The 21886-nt window shown below is 41.9% G+C and overlaps 2 protein-coding genes across 4 annotated transcripts; one reads left to right on the top strand and one right to left on the bottom strand.

Annotated features, from left to right (window-relative positions):
• Positions 1 to 1130: 1130 nt before the first annotated feature.
• On the bottom strand, positions 1131 to 6740 carry babam1 (BRISC and BRCA1 A complex member 1). 2 transcript variants are annotated; one of them, XM_041935614.1, is made up of 9 exons: positions 6616 to 6740; positions 5511 to 5959; positions 5352 to 5410; positions 5145 to 5265; positions 4963 to 5041; positions 4825 to 4849; positions 4592 to 4721; positions 4365 to 4448; positions 1131 to 3180 (listed from the first exon to the last, which is right to left on the bottom strand). In XM_041935614.1, the coding sequence occupies exons 1-9, from the start codon at positions 6662 to 6664 to the stop codon at positions 2980 to 2982; spliced, it is 1197 nt and encodes a 398-aa protein (XP_041791548.1). In that variant the 5' UTR covers positions 6665 to 6740; the 3' UTR covers positions 1131 to 2979. The 2 variants fall into 2 exon arrangements, with proteins under 2 accessions (XP_041791548.1, XP_041791547.1); XM_041935613.1 differs by having other exon boundaries at positions 1132 to 3180; positions 4365 to 4451.
• Positions 6741 to 7392: 652 nt separating this feature from the next.
• ushbp1 (Usher syndrome 1C binding protein 1) lies at positions 7393 to 20952 on the top strand. Of its 2 annotated transcripts, XR_006006793.1 has the most exons (15): positions 7393 to 7549; positions 8432 to 8655; positions 8856 to 8992; positions 9213 to 9376; positions 9690 to 9878; positions 10052 to 10299; positions 10673 to 10813; positions 10997 to 11085; positions 11230 to 11365; positions 11657 to 11891; positions 12854 to 13012; positions 14004 to 14095; positions 15963 to 16085; positions 16236 to 19092; positions 20901 to 20952. XR_006006793.1 is itself a non-coding variant. In XM_041935202.1 (14 exons), exons 1-14 carry the CDS (start codon positions 7544 to 7546, stop codon positions 16399 to 16401), a joined length of 2109 nt encoding a protein of 702 aa, XP_041791136.1. In that variant the 5' UTR covers positions 7393 to 7543; the 3' UTR covers positions 16402 to 20060. The 2 variants fall into 2 exon arrangements, 1 of the variants encoding a protein (XP_041791136.1); XM_041935202.1 differs by lacking the exon at positions 20901 to 20952 and having other exon boundaries at positions 16236 to 20060.
• The last annotated feature ends 934 nt before the right edge of the window (positions 20953 to 21886 follow it).

The raw sequence follows: 21886 nt of genomic DNA, 5'->3' as shown, positions 1-21886 counted from the left end.
TAATGTTGCATTAACATCTGGATGGATCTTGAAAGTGCTCAAAACAGATCTTATTTTAACTACTTAATACTGCTATTGCATGAGGCTGGATTACCAACCAACTGCCTCAGGGCACCAGACCCCCAGTGGACCCAGGTCAACAGGATGTATATCATTTGATTAACTGCAATTATTTTTAAGAATCTGCAAAACAAGGAAACAATATCAACTTAGGCAAGTCAAGTAGCACCCTGGCATATTGGATGGTCTCTGTTTGGCATTTTGATCTGTAGTAATGTATCATATCTTTTTATAAAATCATGTGCTTTACATGTAAAATCTTGACCTGAAAAGCAACTAGTAACTACTTACTATAGCCACAGTGGAGTAAAAATTACAAAATTAGTAAAATACAGTACAAGCATCTCTAAATTTACTTAAGTACCGTACCTGAGTAATTGTGTTTGGTCATTTTCCATGACTGTCTGCATGTGATATAAAAGAAACCAGGAAAATTAGTAATCAGTGCCACATTTAAATATAGCCACTGCAGACTGTCACATAATTCAGGTCATATTCCCCTGGTGGTGTATGAACAATGTAAACCAAGTAAGGAGTAAAAGCAGAAAATACCAAACAAAAAACAAAAAAAATCCATCATATCCTGTTCCAAGCGAGCACGGAAAGGAGTCATGGCAGTGGAGGAGTGAAAGAATGAAAACAATAGGGACCTGTCATTCTTCTGGGATGAGGGAATAACAAATTCTCCCTGCAGTACAGACACACTGGATCCCCCCTGCGCTGTTATCTGCCATGATGACGTGAGGAGCAGTCGGCTCTTCTGGGGAAGTGTGTGTGAAAGAGGAAAGGTCCTCTGAGCCCGGGGTTTTCCTGCTCCCCATTGTCTCCCTGACAACCTGTCCTCAGCGGAAAAAAAAAAAAATTTATGAAGGTATGTTAGAGTGACTTAAAATGAAAGACTATCAGGAGTCAGGGCAGATGTTGGATCAACTTCTGAACAAAAACAGGAAACCAAATGCTTGAAGACTGAGATAAAAACACCTCTTAAGATAACTGACCAGACACTGTTAGTGTGAGAGGAAAATATATCTTTACAACTGAACTAATATTCATGCCGTAGGTGGATAACAGATAAGGTAGCAACAACAACAACCGCTTAATCATGCTATTATACAGGCCTGCAGAGTCAAAAACTAGAGTGACACGGATTATGAAGCTTGGCTCTGAAGCTGTGTGGAGATTTAAGTAGAAACTTTTAGCTCAACAGACATCTGATCAAAGCATAAAACATCTATTAAAAACGACACTTTTGAACTGAGGATGTGGTACCAATAAAAGAAACTACACTATTCTCTACCCTCATGTGCCACAGTCGCGTTTTGCCATTGAATTCAGTTCTTTCTGGAGGGGATTTGCTGCCATCTCCTGACAAAAACATGGAACGCACATACGCGACATAAGATTAAACATGCCTTTTTTTAATATCCATAAACGGCTTCAAAAAGCCCATCTGTACAATGTGTTTCAAGTGCAGCTAGACTGGCAGTACGAGGGGCCTTTTTCACAATCAATCCATCAGTGCCACAGAGGCCGCTGTCCAAAGAGGGGCCACATCTACATTATTGTACATTCTCTCATTGTGCTGTGTAACATACAAGAGTGACAAAAAAAACTTAAACAACCCCTTGTAAAATGAAAAACAATACATTAAAGGTATAATATGCAGGATTTTCCTTAAAAAAACACGTATAGACTCATATAAAAATAATCTGCAAGCATCTTATGACCCACTAGGTGTGTGTGTTGGTGTATTTATCTGCAGAGGCTCTTTCTGCCCTCTCACTGTATTTTCTTCTTATTTTGCTGTGTTTGGGACATTTCTGGGTGTCAACCTTTGGGTAGTGGGCGTGTAGCTCCCAGCCAATAACAGTGCAGGTGTGAGGTCAAGAGTCTATAATGTGGTGACTCGGCTACATCTCTGTCTGTCAAAGATATATACAGTATAAAGAACTGCAGGTCTGTGTGTGTTTGACCGAGGCTGAGCCACCCACCCACCCACACACAGCCACACACAGCCACACACAGCCACACACACAGCCACACACAGCCACACACACACACACTCCGAAAATATCCTCACTTCCAAGGTCTAAAACTCAAATTGGTTGCGGCAAAATCTGGCAAGGCAGCACTTCCCACAGGGTAGCGTGGAGGAACTACTTTGAAATAATCAGAAAATAAAGTTTGATTTTTCTGATTCACTGCTTTGTTGTCACTAATGCTGCTCCCTTACTTTAGTCACTCTCCAGCTGGCTCGACCACCGCCGCTCTCTCTCTCGTTGAGCCGGGCAGGAGGGGCCAACTTTGAATGCCGTCTTTACACAAAGCAACCAAAAAATCCTGCATACTATACCTTTGAAAACAGGCAACAAAAGGTGACAATTATCAACAAAAAGGAAAGGCAATGTTACAGAACATTTGACATCATATAACAGTTAATTACTTCAAAGTCTAAAAGGCCAGCAATGAAAGACTTACAGATAAATTAGTGTGGTCTAAGATTTGAGATAAGATTGATTAGGGAATTAATTTAACAAAGCCTGATGCTTTAACCATTGGGTCTGGCCTTTTTTATCTTTTCCTTCTATGTCCTGCTCCTGGACCCTCTCACATTCGCTTCATCATTTCGTCCACAGGGCCTCCAGCAGTTTCACAGCTAACAACCAGATCATTTTATTACTTCCCCAACTTAGAAAAATCAATGTCTCATTCATTCTTTTATGGAAATACAATGATTGAGTTAATAGTAACCAGCTGAAACACTAATGCTTCTTTTTAACTATGTCTGGTTTTCCCACGTATTCTTAAGAAATATTGCTGTACAGCAGTTAAGGGAGAAACCCTCAGTAATGAGGTGTACTTGGAAACCCCACAGTGTGATTTTCACAGAGAAACGGAGCTTCATGAGTGCGTGACGTTTTAGACCGTTGCCTCAATGTCCTGGGGGTCTTCCCCCTCCAGAAGGCTGTAGGACGCATGGCTCTGGAAAGGTCTTTGTAAAGGGTGAGCCAGAAGTTTGGCCATGCAGTTGTGCAGCTCGATGGCAGGTCCACTCAGGGACACCTCAAAGCGGTAGCACATGCCCTTTGAGTCCAGGTTGCAGAAAGAGGTGTAGTTGTCCTGTAGACAGAAAACAGACGATATAGTAGAAATGCTGCACCTTGGGGAATAGCCAGATTATGTCATCATGTGAAAAGCTGTTTGTTTAACTTGTTTTTCACAACATCCCTAAACACTTTAGAGGTTTAAGTTTAATGAATGCTTTTATTTGGTCTAGTCCAAACACTGTGAGTAACTGAGAGAAATGGAAAAAGTGTTGCAACCATTCTCAGTCTCCCCTACTTTTATGTTTCCTCGCAGTATTTTTGTATAATAATTCACTGCCAGTTTAGGGAAACGCTCTGCAGATAGTCCAGAAAGGAGAGATGATGTGACACCTTACATTATGTAATGAATCTTCATTAGTCCGCTCAAGAAGCCGAGCTCTGACAGTATTCAGCCACTGGCTGTGAGCACAGCTGCAGCTGCTCCAGCTGTGCTGGTTGCAATTGTGTCTCTCTATGAAGTCATGTTAAAAAAACAGCTACATTTGTGGTTGAGTCTATGATGCTATGGATATGGCTACAGTCACTATTACTGTGACTGACTTTAACCGCTCCTATGAACATCAATTCACTACACACAACCACTGCATGTAGTTAGTGTTACACTCGTTATAAACTGTGTCACAGATGTAATCAGAGCAACCGAAGCACAGCCAAGAGCCAAAGCTGTCATCACATGACTGTTGTCATAATCACAGCGACAGTCTGTCTCAATCAGCCTGAGCAGCAGTCGCCGAGAGGGCACAGTTAATTAGCTCAACTAATTATCGATCTAGCTGAAATGAAACAGACTTGTGCCTGAGCAGCCACAGCTGAGGGCGCGCCCACTCAAGCTGTGGTCACAAACAGCAGCGGTCTGCTACATAATGGATGATGCTGTATCATAACGTAGCCCAGCATTTCTCTATGGTTTAAAGGGTGTACAAAGCACCGGTAGTGCAAAACATTGTGAGGTAACGTAAAAGGATTTCAAAAAAAAAAAAAAAAAAAAAAAAAAAAAAAATCCCACTGTGACCTTTCAAGGGCTTCATGGGAAGGTCTCTCAAAAAGGCAAGACAGTTAATACCATGCAACTGAAGTTCTGCTGTACTACTGAAATACACAAACAATACACTACACCGAACTACAGCATATGTCCTGCAATACTGCTGATACTTTATTACCATTTATTATTGTCACTTCATCAGCTTATTCACTCACCCTCCAGCTCGTCTCATCCCCCTGCTCCTCCACCCCGTTGTGTAGGTAGACAACATCAAAGAAAAAATATGGAGACTGCAGCATCTTCTGTCCCAGGACACAAGAACAAGAACCTTCTCTTTAATCATAAATTAGTGCACTGATCAAAGCAGCCAACAAGGAACCAAGAAATCAAATTCACATTAGAAAGAGTGGAGGAGGGATATCTCAGCAGTTCTCATACTTACACTAACAGCTTCAGAAGGGTTGAACTGAAGCTGCCCTGCATGACGACTGTAGATGAGCACAGTCCGCACCACATATGGAGGAGGGACAGTCTGAACATTGTCCATCAACGGGAGCTCGATCTTCTGGCGACTATGAAGACAGCAGCAGAGGGAATGACCCTCAGTAAACACTTCTGTGTGGCATTTCATGAATTTTAAGAGACCAAGAAGAATTATAGTCACACAGTACTTACATCACATTAAGAAGATCTTCCAAGTCTACAGAGGACAGTTAAGGCTAAAATTTAACAAGTAGAATTTAATATCCTATGTATCACTTCATAGTAGGAAATTTATTTTTGTTTAAGAGTTAGCTTTGAATAAAAGGATACTGAAGGACTCGCACACATTGGTCTCAAGGTCATACAAACAGCTGCAGAGCTCCCTGGGGTCAGAGGTGAAGCCTGACAACTGAGACACATACACACACACATAAGAGGAGGAAAAATAATAGACATGTTTCATCGGCACTGCACAAAACATTTGGAGCAGATTTAAACATTTCTGCACTCACCCACAGAGCGTCATCATTGACTACTACCAAAGCAAACTCATGGCGTTTGTCAATCTTGTGTTTAGTTCTGACAAACATCTCAATCATCTTCTGGCATATGTTCAGGGCATTTGTTTTAGATCTGAAGGGAAAGGCAGTCAAATTAGGCAGTGATGACAAATGAAATACCAGCACTGAGGAATAAAGCTTTACTTTCCTCTAGCTTACCCATTAAAAGACTCCAGCTTTGGCAAAGACATCTCTTCGGAAAGGTCTAAGCAAATGATCTGCCATGAGGAAGACAACACCAGATATTGAAAGCCTTATGGAGAAAGGAAGTCTTAATTTTCATGTGAAACATATTACAGAACTGTAATGTGGACCTACCACTTTCTCTGGACAGTTTACACGGGGAACTCTAAACTGGTACTCTGCGGGTGGAGGCACGGGGGCGGTCAATGTGGGCTGCTGCTGCGTGGGCTTCGGCCTCTCTTTGGCTGCAACAGCAGCAGTGGATAGTGGCACTGTGGCACTGGCTGCAGCTGCTGCTGTTACCACTGCAGCAGGGGCTGCGGTCTGAGCAGCAGCAGCTGAGACAGTTGTGGTGGTGGAACTTGGAGGACTATCGCTGGTGGAAGCCTCGCCTTCGCCCTCAACACGACTTCCCACGGCGGGCTGAGATATGTTGGGGTTACTGTTTCCTCCGAGGCTGCCCGTGCTGCTGCGACGGTCCTCAGCACCTTCTGGGTTGGAACGAGTTCGAGGTCGCAGCTCCACCAGACGCTCCTCTCCATCTGCTGGGCCCGGCTCTGGCGTCTCCATGGATACACAGGTTGCTAAGGAAGTGGAAATGGTGAGTCTGGCTGGGTGGCAGTTAGTTTAGCCATGAAGAATGAGTATTAACACAATTTTAAACAGAATTTCCTTCACATTTCCCTGTGGTTTGCTGATACAATAAATAAAATTAAAATACACCAAGTGGATTTTCAACCTCTCAAGTCTCTCATCCTCTCAAATATACCAGCAGGACAACTGTCTATAAATCCTAAAAAAATCTAAATCTAAAGCTACTTAAGCATTTCAATACAGAGCCTACAAGAAAGCTGCATGATGCTCAGATTCCCCCAGCCCACCCCCACAGTTTATACTTCATATCATGTCCGAACACAATAAACAAAGGAACGTTAGACAATTAAGATGCAATGCTGTTCGTACGAAGGAAAAGCGCACCTTGTAGCTAAAGACAAAACAAAAGCTGGGTTTTTTAACTTAACAGAATGGATGGTTTAGTTAGAAGCGCATCTATAAGGAGAAAACACCAGAAAACTACATAGTGAGTCCATGACGATCACAGTGAGGCTGCTAGAGCCAGGTGAAGTTTGATGGCAGCCTAGCAGCAAAGTGAGCTGTTAGCATTAGCTTTAACAGATATTACAGCAAAGCAGAGACTACTCGAAACGTGTGAAATGTTTTATGTTAAAAGTAGACTTACGTGATAAGCAACTGGGATACTTCTGGGATTCAAATAAAGTGAAACTCATTCAAAGTCGCAAAATCTGTCAGCGACGAGCTAACATTTGTTTTGGTCGGACAACTTCCTTACCGGAAATGATCAAATCCGGAACCGCGAAGAATTATGGGTAATGAAGTTTAATATGAAAGTAACGTTTTCCGCCACAATTTTGTTGTAGTGGTAATTGTAGTCTTAGAAACAGTAGTAGTAGCAGTAACAAATTGAATAAATATAGAATGAATAACTAAAGTCCTCCATCAATCCTTTTTGTGAATTAGTCTTAGCACTTTCTCTGGACAGAAGTGATTCATTTACACATCTTTTGGTAGTAAATATTGCTTCCTGTTACATCTTCCACTGTATTGCTCAGAGACCCTCACCTAGCTGAAAAATAATGCTCGAAATACTGGATTACAAACACATGCCTACAGTAAAAGGAGACTTTGCACAATCTAATGTCTGGTGCAGCCTCATTTCTTAAATCTGTCAGTGACACACACACACACATTTTAACATTTCTAGTAAGGCAGTGTAATTTCAAGCATTTGTCTTATTACATAGCATCTTAGTACATACTTGCAGAACAGCTATAGTATATCCAGAGTTTGCTCATAGTCTACAATTAAAAAGGCATGGACGCTAACTGTGGACAAAACAGGAAAGAGCACAAAGTGACGGAGAATGGGTGGGGATGACTTTCTGAGTGTTTTCCACTTACTTCATTCATCACACTAAACACTGTTTGGCAGACACACAGAGAGCAGACTGCAGTGGTGACTGACTAACCATTGGAAAATATAACAACACAAAACAACAGGACTGAACAAAACATTCTCTCATTTTCTCAAATGTCTGACTGGAGGCAGTGAACAGCCACAACAGGGTAAATCACTGCTGCAGAGGAAGCATGGAGGTAAGTTATGATGAAGGGTTTCAGTGTTTGTGTCAAAAATACGTCATTCGACACATTGGATTTTGCATACTTGGAGCGTCACATATTTACTGGGTAAATTTGACAAGTCTCTGTGTATTATACATGTACATTAAGCAAGTTGTGTCCTTCTTACATTCAGACATTCAGTTCAGTTTTGTTATTTGCCATACAATGTAAATGTGAGTTTGCTTTTTTCCATTGCTTGCCCAGTGCATGCTTGGATAACCTTTCTCTGACTCTGAATAGGAATAGGGGGCTGTGGTGGATGTTTTACTGGCTGGAGAAATTTAGAGTGTGTCGCCAACCACTGTTTGCATGATCTGTTAGAACTCACAAAATCAAAAGATACGCACTGCAAATTGTGCACATTTATAGGGATCATGTGTACTGTACAGCAGAATAAAACACAATACAAATAAATAAGAAACTTTGTTCTAATTTCATGTTTTAGGCATTTAGCCAACATTCTTTGTGCACAACAAAAGATGGCTTGGTCCACAAATATTTGCTAGGCAGGAAGCTGGATATCAGGATGTTTTAGTTTCCTCCTTTTCCGTTGCTTAAGACAATAGCAGCTAAATAGTGTAGCAGCAATATCTGGTTCAAGAGCAGATTTTTAATGTGGATATACACTGAGGGATTATTTTGCTCATTTTGATTTTAAGCCACTCTTCAGTTGATGATGATTATTCACAAACAACAAGAACATACATATTATGTGTTTTGTATTAGTACATATATCAGAGTATAACTGAAGGGCAAGATTTGCTTTACTTTATAGTAAAAAGCTTAAATAATGACTTAAATAAGGCCAACCAAGGTTTTTCCTTACAAACCAAATATGACGTCGTGTTTCCACAGGATTTCAGCCTGGTCAGATGTGACAGCCTGGATGCTGGGTCAGGCTGTGACAGGGAGGTGATGACACCGATCGACCACATGACCCTTGACCCTGAGGGCTCTGACCCCACAGCAAACCTCGAGCCTTCGCCAGCAGAACTGGCTCAGTGTGAGGCTGAAGTGGGCACGCTGCTCAGCATCATCGCTGAGCTGAACAAGAAGATGGGGTCATTAAAGGCACCAAGGTAACGTCAGAGGAATTATATGTGGATTTACACTGATATGAGCCATAAAGGTGATATGAATTAATGTATTTGGTTTCACTCCAAAAAAATATTTTTGTGGAACCATGTTTGTTGCTTGTTCCTCCCATGAATAAATGATTTATTGGTCTGCTTATAGCTCGTGTCAAAAGCTAAACATTAATACTGCTGGTATTCTGCAGTGAACCAGGGGACCTGAGACCACCAGGACCATCCAGGCCTCTGGTTCCAGATCTCCTGTCCCACAGACTGGCAAGAAGCAGCCCAGAGAGGAAAACTGCCTCTGCTTCAACATCCAAACCTCCACTGACTGCCCGAGGTTGTTACTGACTCACCATAACTTTGTTTTTATTCAGCAGAACGCGTCTTTGCTCTGTATGTAGGTGATCTTTCCTCCAGCCAAGCCGAGACAAGAACATTTCTGATGTATTATCTCAAATATTTACTCTGGTCTGTAAAAGACAGCAGGTTATCTTGTGGAAAAAGCGAGAAACAGCATGTTTTTTTGAAAATTTATACATCTACCTTTAATCCACTAGGGGGCAGCGGTGTTGTCTGGACTAAACTCCAGCAGGTTTTATCATCATTGGAGGACTCCATCAGCTGTAAAAGGTCCTGGGCTGCCCCCATCACAGCCTCTGACCAGGACAAGCACAAAGAGCACCTGAGAGCAGCCCAGGAGAGCTGGGTTAAGGCCACTCAGGTATTAAAACTGTAACAAATTCCTGTGATTATTTCATGTATTTTATTTTTTGTTGCTGTTGTGGCTGCAAATTCTATTGAAAACTAATATTAGGTCAAACTTACTTACAAATTTCACAAAGTCAACTTGGTCTACACAATCCTTAGTTTCAGATCCTGATAAAAAAAAAATATATATAAATTCCAAAAATGTCATAAAGAGGTCAAGCATTGCTGTGTCTGTCTGAGTTTTAATGAAATCAATTTAGGATAAAAATATGTCATTGTTCAGGCTATCTTTAGACTCCCATTAGTAATTTTAGCTCACTTGGCAGATATTGGAGGACATGGAAAGAGAGTTTGGGATTTCATGCCCATCAGGCCTGGTGAAGGACCAGTACCAGGAGGAAATCCTGGACCTGGAAAAGCGGGACTCTCCTCTCAGAAGCACCTTGCAGTGTTACCAGGAGGAGCTGGAGAGATCACAAAGCACCATCAGCCAGATGGAAGACGAGAAGAACAAGGTGGGAGGTGCTCTGTTATCAGTTTTGTTTGTGACGGAGGGAAGGTGAAGCGTAAAATCGCCAAAAACATTTTATTTTTTTATTTATAAGACAAAATGCTACACTGATGTGATAATTCAACACACTTCGTGAGTTCAAAAAAGGAACGTAGTTCCACTTCTCTTGTCTTTCAGCTGGCTGGTCTCCACAAGGCCTGGAGGTCAGGCAGTCGTTCTCCTTCCTACCGACCCCCCTCTGGGGCTCTCAGTCCGGACTGGGCCTCTCCTCCCTTCCCTGGTTCACCTTTACTCCACAGAAGAACAGCCAGAGCTGTAGCCCCTCTGTCTGTGGGTGGGGATGGCTCTCCACTGAGCTCTGTTAACTCATGCAGTCCTTGTCCCAGCCCCATCAGCCTGGAGTGTGAGACAGAGCGACTGAACAGGTGAGTCCGAGGAGCAGCTCAGGATGTTTCACTAGCTGCCCACATGTTTATTACATTTATTGAATAGCTATGTTTTGGCTTAGAAACCTTTGTCAGGCATTACAATTTTATTTTTTTAGTTTTATTTAATTATATATAAGTAAAAATGAATGACAGTGTTTCTTTGTTACTGACTCATCATTCATCACTATATACAGGTGTGCCAAGATCATATTCCTTGCAAAGGCTGGGGTACATGGACTGATTTTATTCCATTTATACCAAGATAACGACAAAAACGCAGACTAGACACTCAAACATATCCTGATTAAACAAAGGTGTTCCCTCCAGTATTTGCTCTTAACCCTCCTCATCCCCTCCTCCATTATCTCAGGTGCATTGAGAGGCTGAAGGCCAGAAATGAACGGCTGACTGCAGCTCTGGAGCGAAGGAAGGGAGAGTCTGAACTGATCAGTATCACACTAAACAGACTTGAGACTGACTGCTCTGCCCTGCAGATGGCTCTCAGATACTGGTACACACATAAAACACACACGTATAAAGGCCTGTCCGCACACATATGCATATTGTTTGTCAGTAACGGCCTTTGGCGTGTGTCAAAATAACGACTGTGCCCAGGTCAGCAGTCCTGCGGTATTAATTTAGGTTCTTCTCGTCTTGTGAGGTCGTATTTTGTCTTTGTGGTTGTGATTGACAGTGAGGAGTGTGAAGAGGCCTACAGCGAGCTGCTGTCACTTCATGACGCCAAGAAGCAGCAAAGCATTCCTCTGCAGACAGACCCAGCAGGTGTTTGAATACCATGTTTTAATACTGCTCACAACTCAGTGCACGCATTCACTTACATATACAGAAGGTATGCATGCCTCACACACACACACACACACACACAAACACACACACTGTCAGGCTCACAGTTTTTTCTCTCATCAGAGGCAGTCGGTGACAGGCAGCAGCCCGACAGTCCATCAGCCCAACTCAGGAAAATGGGAACTGAGGAGCTGTCCACCTCCTTCTCAACAGCAGGGGTCACAGAGGAGAGGGAAGCACAGAGTCACACAGGGCAGAGGTGATCATTTAAAGCACTGTTTGTACATCCAACACAGTGAAAGGAATGAATAGAATGGAAAAAGTGTCAGTGACGTCTGTAGATCAGACTGACAGACTGTAATTGCAAATAGAAAAAATAGACGTGTATAAAGAACACACATATATTTCTGCCCCACCACCGAAGATCTAAATGCCATTGTTTAAATATTTCAGAAGCTATCAGGGATGACTCAGTGAACTGTGAAAATAATAAAGTACTTCTGACAGAAGCAAGTTTCTGTCAGGCCACTCACTACCCGTAACCCCACAGGACACCTGAGCTGGTGGAGCGAGAGGCTGTTCTCCGTCAGCTAATTGAGCGCCTGAAGAGGGACCGCGCAGCCATTTGTCTACCGAAGCCAAGGCCAGGAGCTGAGGGCAAAATGAGCCCTGAAACTGGTCACCCGGCTGGATCAAGAGGTGGACATGTGACCAAAGATAACGCCAAACCTCCGGATACCAAGAAAGAGAAATCTTCCCTCTTCTATGAACTCATCTCTGTCAGGGTATGAGCTGTGGGCCTTAAACGATAAAAAAAAGATGCTAGAAGACACCAAAGACAACTGATGAAATGCAGCCCAAAACGTCCACGCAAAGAGACGATGAGATAAAAGTGATCTTTTGTCCAAATGTCATAGCTGTTTGTAAGGCAAAATCTTTATTTCACTACACAATACTACACTAAGCTCACTATGCCAAAACACAGTGTTTGGAGTGTAAATACAGTCAGTGTACAAGACGCTGCTGGCACGCCTCCATCACCTGAAACTGGTTAAGAAGAGTTTTGAACATGAATACCAGAAACATGGGAAAACAGCTAGTCCGGCTCTGTCTCAAGCAACAAAATCCACCTCTAAAGATCCCTAATTAATATGTCATAGCTTGTTAGTTTAAACAGAATTGTGAAGGCACATATAACATAATCCCAACGTCCACTATTTGATCACATCTGGGGACATCTGTTGCATGTCATAACCTCTCTGTCTCCCTGTGTTTCCTGTCTGACTCCATACTGTCCCAATGAGTGTGACAATTAGCCCAAAATAATCCGATTTCCTTGCTGTCGTCGAGAGGTTGGCAGTCAGGCAGCAGGACTCCAGGACTCTTGCACTGGATAGAAATAGTCTTGCGCAAACCTCCTTGTAAAACCACAACTTGCTTCTGATGAAACAAACTAGATATACCGTGTATTACTTGTGTATTACGTGTGTATTACTTAGGGTTCTGCTAGTTGCAAATTGTTCCCTTTAGACAGAACAATTTTGTTGTTTCCTCCTTTTTCCAGTCTTACAAGTCAAAAATCATATAACAGTTCTACACATAAGGGCTTGAATGACCCACAGCAGTTCTAAAGGTGGAGGTAAAACCTGCTGGATGTGATATGAAGTCCTCCACCACAGCCTTACTTCCCGTATTTGCTTTCAGCTTTTTGTACGCCATGATTTATGGTTTAACTCTTTATGTTCAGGAGGAGATGTCAGATCTGCGAACTCTGATCCGCCTCAAAGAGAAAGAGCTGAGGTGTCTGGAGTGGAGTCTAATGGCCCAGAAGGCCCAGGAAGCGGCGGGAGCTTTCGTTCCAGAGAGCCTCAGAGAGGAGCTGGAGGATCGCAAGACCGGACAACAGGTATGAAACACTCCTTCAGCGGCAACAGAGACATTTTTTTTTCTTCTAATTTTCAAATAATTCAAAGTCAAGGTGAAATGAGCAAGAGGGAGCAGGACGTTGGTCTATTGTGGCAGACCCGATTCAAATCTGGGTGTCCCACATGGGAAATCACACATCTACCAAAGCAGAATCCCTCCAGGCCACGAAGGATATTTTGGTTCTACAAGGTCTTCTGCTGGGCTGTCCTGTCGCCGCAGCACAGATTCATACGCCACCGCACACCTCTGTCCTTGTCAAATGAGAAAGAACTGAACAGCTACTTTAGCTTAACATGTCAGCTATTAGTGTAGACACAGGGCATCAGGATTTTGTGCCTGAAGGGTTGACATGTCCGCCTAAAACCAGTTTCTTTTCTTCAGTATTTCTTTTAAATGTTTTAAAGGAACAAAGATGTTATCTAGATGCATGAGTTCAGATCAAGATCCATGACTGATTTTGCAGAGTGTTTCCTCTTTATTGTATTCACCAAAACCACATCGGCTATTAATTGCAGTTTAAGAAATGTTGCTCTGCTCTGCGCTGTCCTCTTCCAACCATTAGATCAGTGGTTCCCAACCTAGCCAAGTCCTCACAAAGATGGATAAATATGAGGAGTCACAAAGTGATTAACGGGATGGGAAATACGGAGAAAAAAAACATTTCTGCTCAACAAATGAAGACTTTTTCTACTTTTCTCTAATCTTTGTGCTTTTTTTTATTGTGCTATAATGGATGCTATTACCCCTTCAGTCATCTAAACCCATTTAAAGAAAAATTTGTGAGTGTAATCTGTGGTTGAACTGCTCACAAAACTGTAACAAAGGGTCGTGAGGAACACTGCTTTGCTGTAGATGGTCACAAGTTGAAAAGGTTGGGAGCCGCTGCTTTAGATTAATGAGTACCATGTTCATTATTGGACAATTGAATGGGGGGCACAATTGAATTAATCCTATTCAATGTCATGTTTCAGAGGCTCTGTGAAAATGCTGCTAACCTGGGTAGTGATGAAGACATCGCCCGAGCCAGACCCATTCTCAAAGAGCTGCAGGCCGTCCTGCAAAGGTCAGACATTATCAGTTCTGTGCATACTGTAGCTCCAAGTACAAAGCATGACACCCTCACTACATAAAAAAACATGCCATTTTACTATAAAATACTATCAATAACAGTGTAGTGTAGTGCAGCAGAGTACACTCTCTAAACTGTTTAACAGGCGTGGAGGAAGTCTGTCCGACAGCGCATCTCCTCTTCTCTGAATTTCACATTTTGCCTTCTGGCTCTCGGTTCTCTGTATTCCCTCCTGCTAAGAGTACCAGGTAGAAGCGCTTCGCCAACCCAACACCCATTTCTCTTGTGATGATATGATGATGTGGGTCGCAATGATGATGTTGATGAACACAATGATGTCTATGCCGTTGATGATGGCGATTGTGTCATGATGGCGGAAATATTGATCACACCTTCATCACCTGAAAATATGATCTGTTGTGTTTTCGTTACCTTAGAATGAACCCTTTATATCTGCTGAGGGAATAGGTCAAGTCTTACTGTGGCGAAGGGATGACCTGCATGACCCTACTCTGCCACTGATTGGCTAGTGCTCAGTACCTTCATTGGTTGGTTTGGTTAGGTTTAGGCATGAGGAGGGATGATGGTGATGTCACCACTTCACCAGGATATCTAAACTCGTAAGCGAGACCTTTTCTATGGAGTTGTTTTCTACAGTAGCCCAGAACGGACAACCCAAGCACTGACCCTTTAGAGGGACCAGTACAGGGCAGGGTGAGACGAGGGCTATTCTCACAGCTATATGCTAATAAATCTTGCACACTGGTCCTTTAATTGAAATTCAAATACAGCCTTTGACAAGTGTCTTAACAAGGAAACCTGGTAAATTAATGAATGTGCTGTCACCTGGAGAAATCTGGGTTTTGACAGACATAAAGGGTACCTGTGCAGAAAATAAATCATTCAGACATCTGTTGCCTGGTTTTCTCGGTTGCTTAGGAACACTATCAGCAGAAACGCAGACTTTGGACATTAAGGGCTTCTAGTTCTTTTCATCAGGTGCTTTAGAGACCATCCTTTGTCTCCTGACCTTGTGGAGTGAATGCCTCTAAGTAAAGCACAGCCACTCACAATTTACATCACATTCGCTCTGAATTCATGAAGACATTTATGATTCTTCACATAGATTTTATACGATTTCTGAGAGGAAACATCTTCAGTGCCATAAGCAGAATGAACAGACATGATGTTCTCTCTTCTGTTTCATTGCTGGTAGAAAATCACCATTGACTTTTCTACCCTACATTTAATTTATCTGACAGCTTTAGTTACTAGTTACTTTATGAAGCAAGAGCTTATAAAATATGATGCTTTGTTAGAAATTCGACAGTCAATACATGTACAGCTGAAACGATTAGTAGTTGATTAACATTAACATTATCATAATAGTTTGTGATAATAATCAATAATCATCATTTTTAATGGTTCCAGCTTCACACATGAGGATTTGCTGCTTTTCTTTTTAATGATTTTAATGATTTTAACGGGCATTGTGAAGCTGTCACTTTTAGCCATAATCAATTAAGAGTTGTAGTCTGATAACAATTAGCTCCATCTAAACCGACTTCAACAGTTAATCCTGCCTTTACATTAATGCATGAAAAATAATAATGTAATAATATATTGTATAATACTATAATAATCATAGCAGTATTTTTTCTGCATTGAGTGTTTTTACTTGTGATACTTTAAGTACGATTTCCTGATTATACTTACATACCTTCACATGGGTAAGATTTTCAATGCAGGACTACTTGGAACAGAGTATTTTGACAGTGTGGTATTAGTACTTTTTCTTAAGTAATGTTTCTGAACACTTCCTCCACCTCTGTGTTTGTTCTGGTCCTGCTTTTGTTTTCAGGGAACAAGCCCTGAAGAAGAGACTGGCTTTAGTGCAGGACTCACTGAACACAGCTGTGTCAGACAACACCTCCCATAGGAGGGACAATGGAGAGCAGATAGCCCGGCTCACGCAAGCTCACAGGTAAGTATCACAGGAAAGGTGTTTAACACACTGCGTGTTTGTTCAGCATCTTACTGCATCTACAACCAAAGCTGAAAACCAGCCGTTCTGTGGTGTCATTCTTAAAGTGAGTGTAGTCAATTTGGTCGTGGTGGGTTTCTTTCATTCCAGCAAAGCCTTGAGTTCGTACCGGCAGATTCGCAGGAAGTATCGAGAGCAGGTGTGGAGGCTGGAGCAAAAAGTGGCAGCCATGACGGAGAGTCAGCACCACCAGAGTGGAGCAGCGAAAGCAGCAGGGGAGGCATCGGAGTGGAGAAGGGAAGAGACTGTTCTGTGATTCGTCAGTCAGTCAATCAGCCTTTCTAATAGTCACATTTATCCACATCAGCTGCAATCCTGCTGAATTCAAGTCGCTCATGTGCAGTCTTACCCTGTGTGACGTTTTGCAGGTAGAAGCCTCGTCACTGCAAAGTGAGGTTCTTTAGCCATGCTAGCAGCCTGGTTATAAGGATGTCAGGTGGTTCAGTCCAAAATAGCTGAAATGAAATAGCTCAACAACTATTGAATGGATTGCCATGAATTTATTACAGATATCCATCCAGAGGAGGAATCCTATGACTTTGGTTATCCCCGGACTTTTTATCTATCTACAACTATTAGATGCACTGCCATGAAATTTGTTACATATATACACGGGATTAATTATAAGAATCTTTTGTGGGCCTTTCACTTTTCATTTAGTGGTCAAAATTTCATTTTGTCCACTTTGGTTTGTGACCAAATTCCTAGTAAACTAATGATATTCCCATCAGCCTCAGCTGTACTCTGTGTTTAGTGCTAATTAACAGATGCTAATGTGCTAAAATATAAAATTAAGATGGTGAACATTATAAACACTATACCTGCTTAATAACATCATGTTAGCATTGTTGCTATGAGCATGTTAGCCGGCATTAGCGTGTAACTGAATACGATCAAAGCCTCACAGTCAATAGCATGGCTGTAGACTCTTGTTAATGAGATATATTAAGACGTAAGTTGTCCATCCGTGTGAGGAGACATGTGCCTATTCAGCTATTTGTACTGTCATCTATTTATCTATCAACCCATTAATGACATCTACAGCCGTCCATCCAGGCATTCACTGGTGAGTACTGTATGTAGGGCAGTAGAACATGGACAGCACTGTCCGTTCTGCCTTTTCAACCCTTGTGAGAGTTACCAATAAACTAAAAAGGATTCCAAGGCTTAACTTGTCTAACAGGAGTCACACATCACAAGACACATGCCTTATTTCAGAGAAACAGCTGTCACGCAGTCATGAATGCGTAAGTCTGACTCAAAGACTGACCCCGCAGAGGACCTCAGGACTGACCTCGAGAGCGCACATGTCCTTTTTCCCGTACAAGCCAAGTGTACGAAGCCGCTGCCGGCCAGCCGTGCTGTTGTAACAAAGCTTAGAGAAGGGGGATGGGGGCCGGGACAATGCACACATGATGTGGACGCAAAATGTACGGCCAGCCCTTTTGTCTTCTTAGCACTTTCATAGTTCTCTCCATCTTGATCTCTCTGCCTTTCAGTATTTCCACTTTTCTTAAACAAACATGCTAAATAGGTGCTTTTAGTTGAGTGCTAGAACCCACATTATCCTGCTGGTTCAAAATACTATTTAAAAAATGAAACTGCCTGTTTGTAAAGATTTAGGACTTCAGTAGGAATGAACGGGCTTGGGGCTGACAGTCCCAGACAGGGTAGGGAAGTCAGACAGTATTAAGATGACAGTTAACCAGCCAGCAGACATGGTGGAGACTCTGCAGCAAACCTGCAGACAAATTCAACCATGAAGACATGATGGGATTTGCCATTCCAAACAACACAGCTGTGATGTACTGAGGCAACGGTGACCTGACAAACATGCCGCTCATGTCTGGCAAAAAACAAGAAACTGATGGAACAGATCAGTGTCTTGGTATTTGAGAGCAGTACTCCATTAGTTGTTAACTGCTGGCATATAGCATTGCTGGGCTCACAGCAGGGGGTTAAAATAGTGAGATATAAATCGACGCAGCAGAATCACAGATATTGTCTTTTTTATTCAAAGCATTCTTCTTCCTTGTCAAAGTGTACTGCCTACATTACCCACAATGCTTAACTCAATTGTTAACGTCTTCAGGCAGAGGTGGGGAGCAGCTACACAGGTCTGGTAAAGTCACGTCTTCCGAAGTGTATCAATCATATGACACAATATTAACTATAAATTCAAATACAGTATTATTAATCAGCTGTTAGTATATATAATAATAAGAATGTACATATATGTTCGAGCTCTCCTTGACAGCCTTTTGCTCTGTATCATGCTGTATAAGCCAATCAGAATTTAAGGATTTAAAAGTAAAGTATTCAGACATTAACACTTGTTTGGTTTTGGTCCATTTCATTTCAAAATCAAAAATAATGTCAGCCTTATCTTTTAGATGCTCTGGGCACCACAATTAAAAAATGATTTCACCTTGATAGCACTGGTGTGGAGACAGAATGCCAAAGACAGATAAATATAAAACAAAACTATCTGTATAGACAGATATGATGGAAGGTCATTGAGAAAGTTTTTTTGGGATTTGGGCATATCAACCCTTTAAAAGCCCAGTTTACTCTCACCTTACCTTCATACAGATCCTTCAATATTCACTTCTCACTCATACCTCCATTTCCTCTCCCTCCATCTTCTCTCCTCACTCATCTCTCAATCATCTCTATCCCTTCTCCCCCCTCCAGCCGACCCCGTGCCCTGACCCGAGCTGGTCAGCTGCAGCTGTGACCGGCGGTCAGGAGGTTAAGGCAAAGGTTGAGTGTCACACCCACAGGGTCACAGCGATGCCTCGCTGTTGTGTTAGCCTGTGAATGGAGAGTTCAGAGTGCCAGACGAGGTGGCGAGCCCCTGACGCCCTGACTCTTGCCTGAGCTTGCCCTTTCCCGAGCAGAGGTCACCGCAGAGGGCCTGTCCTCGCCGCTCCTCCCGTTCCTCCAGGTCACCATCACTATTGTTGTAATAGCTGCCATTAGAGCAGATGATACAATTATCATTCCATTTTGTGTTCGCTCTCTCTAAGATCTATGTTAAGCTTCTGACTCCATCAAAGGTTTTTTAGGCAACATGATCATTGTAACCTCTGGGTGACTCTTGTATCAAAGAGTCCACATGACGCCAAAATGTCCCACAAAAAGATTCATGGCTCAATATATTTGCATCTATGCAGTTAATGGAAGATGAATTCACATTCAAAAGTCCAGCATTCAAAATCTACTTCTAAAGTACATCGGTATTACCACAAAAGTGTACTTAAATTATTAAAGCAAAAACACTACTTCTGGAGAGAAATGCTCCAGGTTAGTGATCCATAATTATATATATTATTATATACAACAATATAAGCTTGTTAATTAATACTTATGCATTAGTGTTTAACTAGTATTTAGCTGTTGCTGGTTGAGTTAATTCTAACCACTTTATATAGAGATAGTATTTGATTTCTTAATGAAAAACCCTATTATGTAAAGTAACTAGAAATTATAGGTGTCAAATAAATAGAAACTGTAGTAGAGTAGAAGTACAAAATAGTAAAACACGGAAACAGTCATGTAAAGTACAAGTACCTCAAAGTAGTACTTTATTGTACTAAATTGTATTTTGAACATATTGTTTTTATTGCTTTCACAAACACAGAACAAACAAAACAAAAGCACTCCTGAACATGTAATAAAGTGATAGAATTACCCTCAGAGGTTGACAAAATTCAGTCAATCCCGCAACTATAAAGTGCACGTTAAAAAGGCAGCCTTATGACCACAGCATCAGTTACCTTTACTCTTGCTATTATGACGTAACAATTCATCATAATGTTTTTTATAGGCTTGTTATAAAATGAAACATTTTTATAAGCTTGTTATAATATGTTTTTAATGCTAAATCTTGATTTGTGGAGTAAATAGTGAATATTTTCCTCTGAAATGTAGCTGGTTATTAGTATAAAGCATCATATGAAAATACTGAAGCAAAGCATTTAAAAGCTGTACTTCAGTGTATGTACTTCTATTAGTGCCCAGTGGAACTCACTGAACTCCTCGGGCTGTTCATAGCTTGCAAATAAAAGTTGTTCCAGCATACTTATAAATGTCTATGTTGAATTAATAAAACCTTGTTCTAACCTTGATCCAACACGAAAGTGTGAAAGGTCTTATCTAATCGTGCTCTTGATAAAAGTATTTTGTGTTTACGTGTGCGTAATATGCATTGAAGTAGAAGTGCACTTTTAAATAATGAACAAGTGAGATAAGAAAGTCAAACAAAGCACATGAGAACAGACTGATTTTGGCATTTGAATAGTCATTTTGTGGACGGTATATAGAGGCTGTAACACTCTCATCTGGTAACATTTAGGCTCCACATTTCTGGACACATTTCTACCCCCGCATGTAACAGCCAGCACCCGAGCCTGTGGATAGGGGAGTGTTTGAGTGCCTGGGAAAAACGCTCAAACCATTATTAGACAACGACACAGGCTGTCAATCAGTGTGGGGGTGGACGCAATCACACACACACACATCCACAAGAAGGGGGGCAGTGACCTCGAGGTTTTAGGTCAACTCATTTACTCTCTGCATCCGTTCCTCATTTTAATAAGTTGTCTCTCTGTAAGCTGCATAAAGAGATCACAGCCTGCGCCTTCATGCTCGTGCCCTTTCTTTCTCAAAGCCATTAGCTCACCTGTCACAACCACTCCATATCCCCTCTCATCCCCTCCTCCTCCTCCCTGTATCTCTCTATTCTCTGCTCAGCGCTCTGGGACGTCGCCAGGCTGACCTGACACCTCTCTCCTGAGCTTTCGGACGGCAGCCAGCCCGTGGAGAGGTCAGGGAGACGGCGTGCCACTGGCATGGAGGAGCACGAAAGAGATTTGACCTCAATCAAACGGCCGATCACATCCGCTTTGTGCTCTCACCTACTCAGTTAATGACGGCAAACGGCTCAGACCAACAAGCCCTCTCGCCGTCACAACCACCAGATAAAGAGTGAAGCCTTGCTGCTGGTGAAACTGAGCCCAATTATGGGGATTTTCATGTTCAGCCTCCAATCAAAGGATGGCATGTCTGTTTGCCTAAAGGTTGACAAATTTGTTTGATGCCTGAAATTTATTCCGGATCCTTGGATCGACTCAATGACCATCCATCTATGAGCATATTTTTTGTAGCAGCTGAATAATGAACATTTTAAGGGTTGATGCTTATCAAGCTTACTGCAGAATATGTGGCTGGATTATGTAGGAGGAATTTGTTTCATTTTGTCCTTCATATCATGATGTAAGACATTATTCAGTAAAACTAAAGCCGCGAAAATAAAGATCAGACTTTTTATTAGGAATAAGCACCATCACAGTGAAGTGACAGCGGATAAGGATGTCCTTCCACAAGCTGGAACTAATGCTTTGAAGAAAACTGTTCTGTGCAGGCCGTGGAATAATTTATCAGAAAATTCTTCACTAAGATTACTTTATAAGAAAGTTTAAGGCATTCTTGATGGGCCATGATACAGGGTGTATGTAGTTTTTTTAAGAATCTAGTGGGGGCGCATTATTTTTTTGACTCAAAGCACTCAACCAAAGACGAATGCCGCCACAGGTTTGCTTTCTGCTGATTACGCTGTGGCATGACAATAAACTTGCAGGGACTTAACACTTACCTGGAGAGGGGCGATCCAAATTTAGTTTTATTAATAGTTGCCAACGCTGTGTTCTTGTTATATGGTTCTGCAGATGCAGTTGCAG

This window comes from Chelmon rostratus, chromosome 4 (assembly GCF_017976325.1).
Source record: "Chelmon rostratus isolate fCheRos1 chromosome 4, fCheRos1.pri, whole genome shotgun sequence".
In the NCBI taxonomy this organism is placed as follows: Eukaryota; Metazoa; Chordata; class Actinopteri; order Chaetodontiformes; family Chaetodontidae; genus Chelmon; species Chelmon rostratus.
The sequence above is the reverse complement of the archived record's forward strand: the minus strand, read 5'-3'. Positions and strand labels throughout refer to the sequence as shown.

Coding starts and splice junctions, on each gene's coding strand:
- babam1 (XM_041935613.1), bottom strand. CDS start 6,664: ATGAGTTTCACTTTATTTGAATCCCAGAAGTATCCCAGTTGCTTATCA. Junction 5,960..6,615: donor GTATCCCAGTTGCTTATCAC/GTAAGTCTACTT, acceptor CCACTTCCTTAG/CAACCTGTGTATCCATGGAG. Junction 4,722..4,824: donor GAAGATCTTCTTAATGTGAT/GTAAGTACTGTG, acceptor CTGTCTTCATAG/TCGCCAGAAGATCGAGCTCC.
- ushbp1 (XM_041935202.1), top strand. Junction 9,879..10,051: donor TGGAAGACGAGAAGAACAAG/GTGGGAGGTGCT, acceptor CTTGTCTTTCAG/CTGGCTGGTCTCCACAAGGC. Junction 10,814..10,996: donor CAGATGGCTCTCAGATACTG/GTACACACATAA, acceptor TGTGATTGACAG/TGAGGAGTGTGAAGAGGCCT.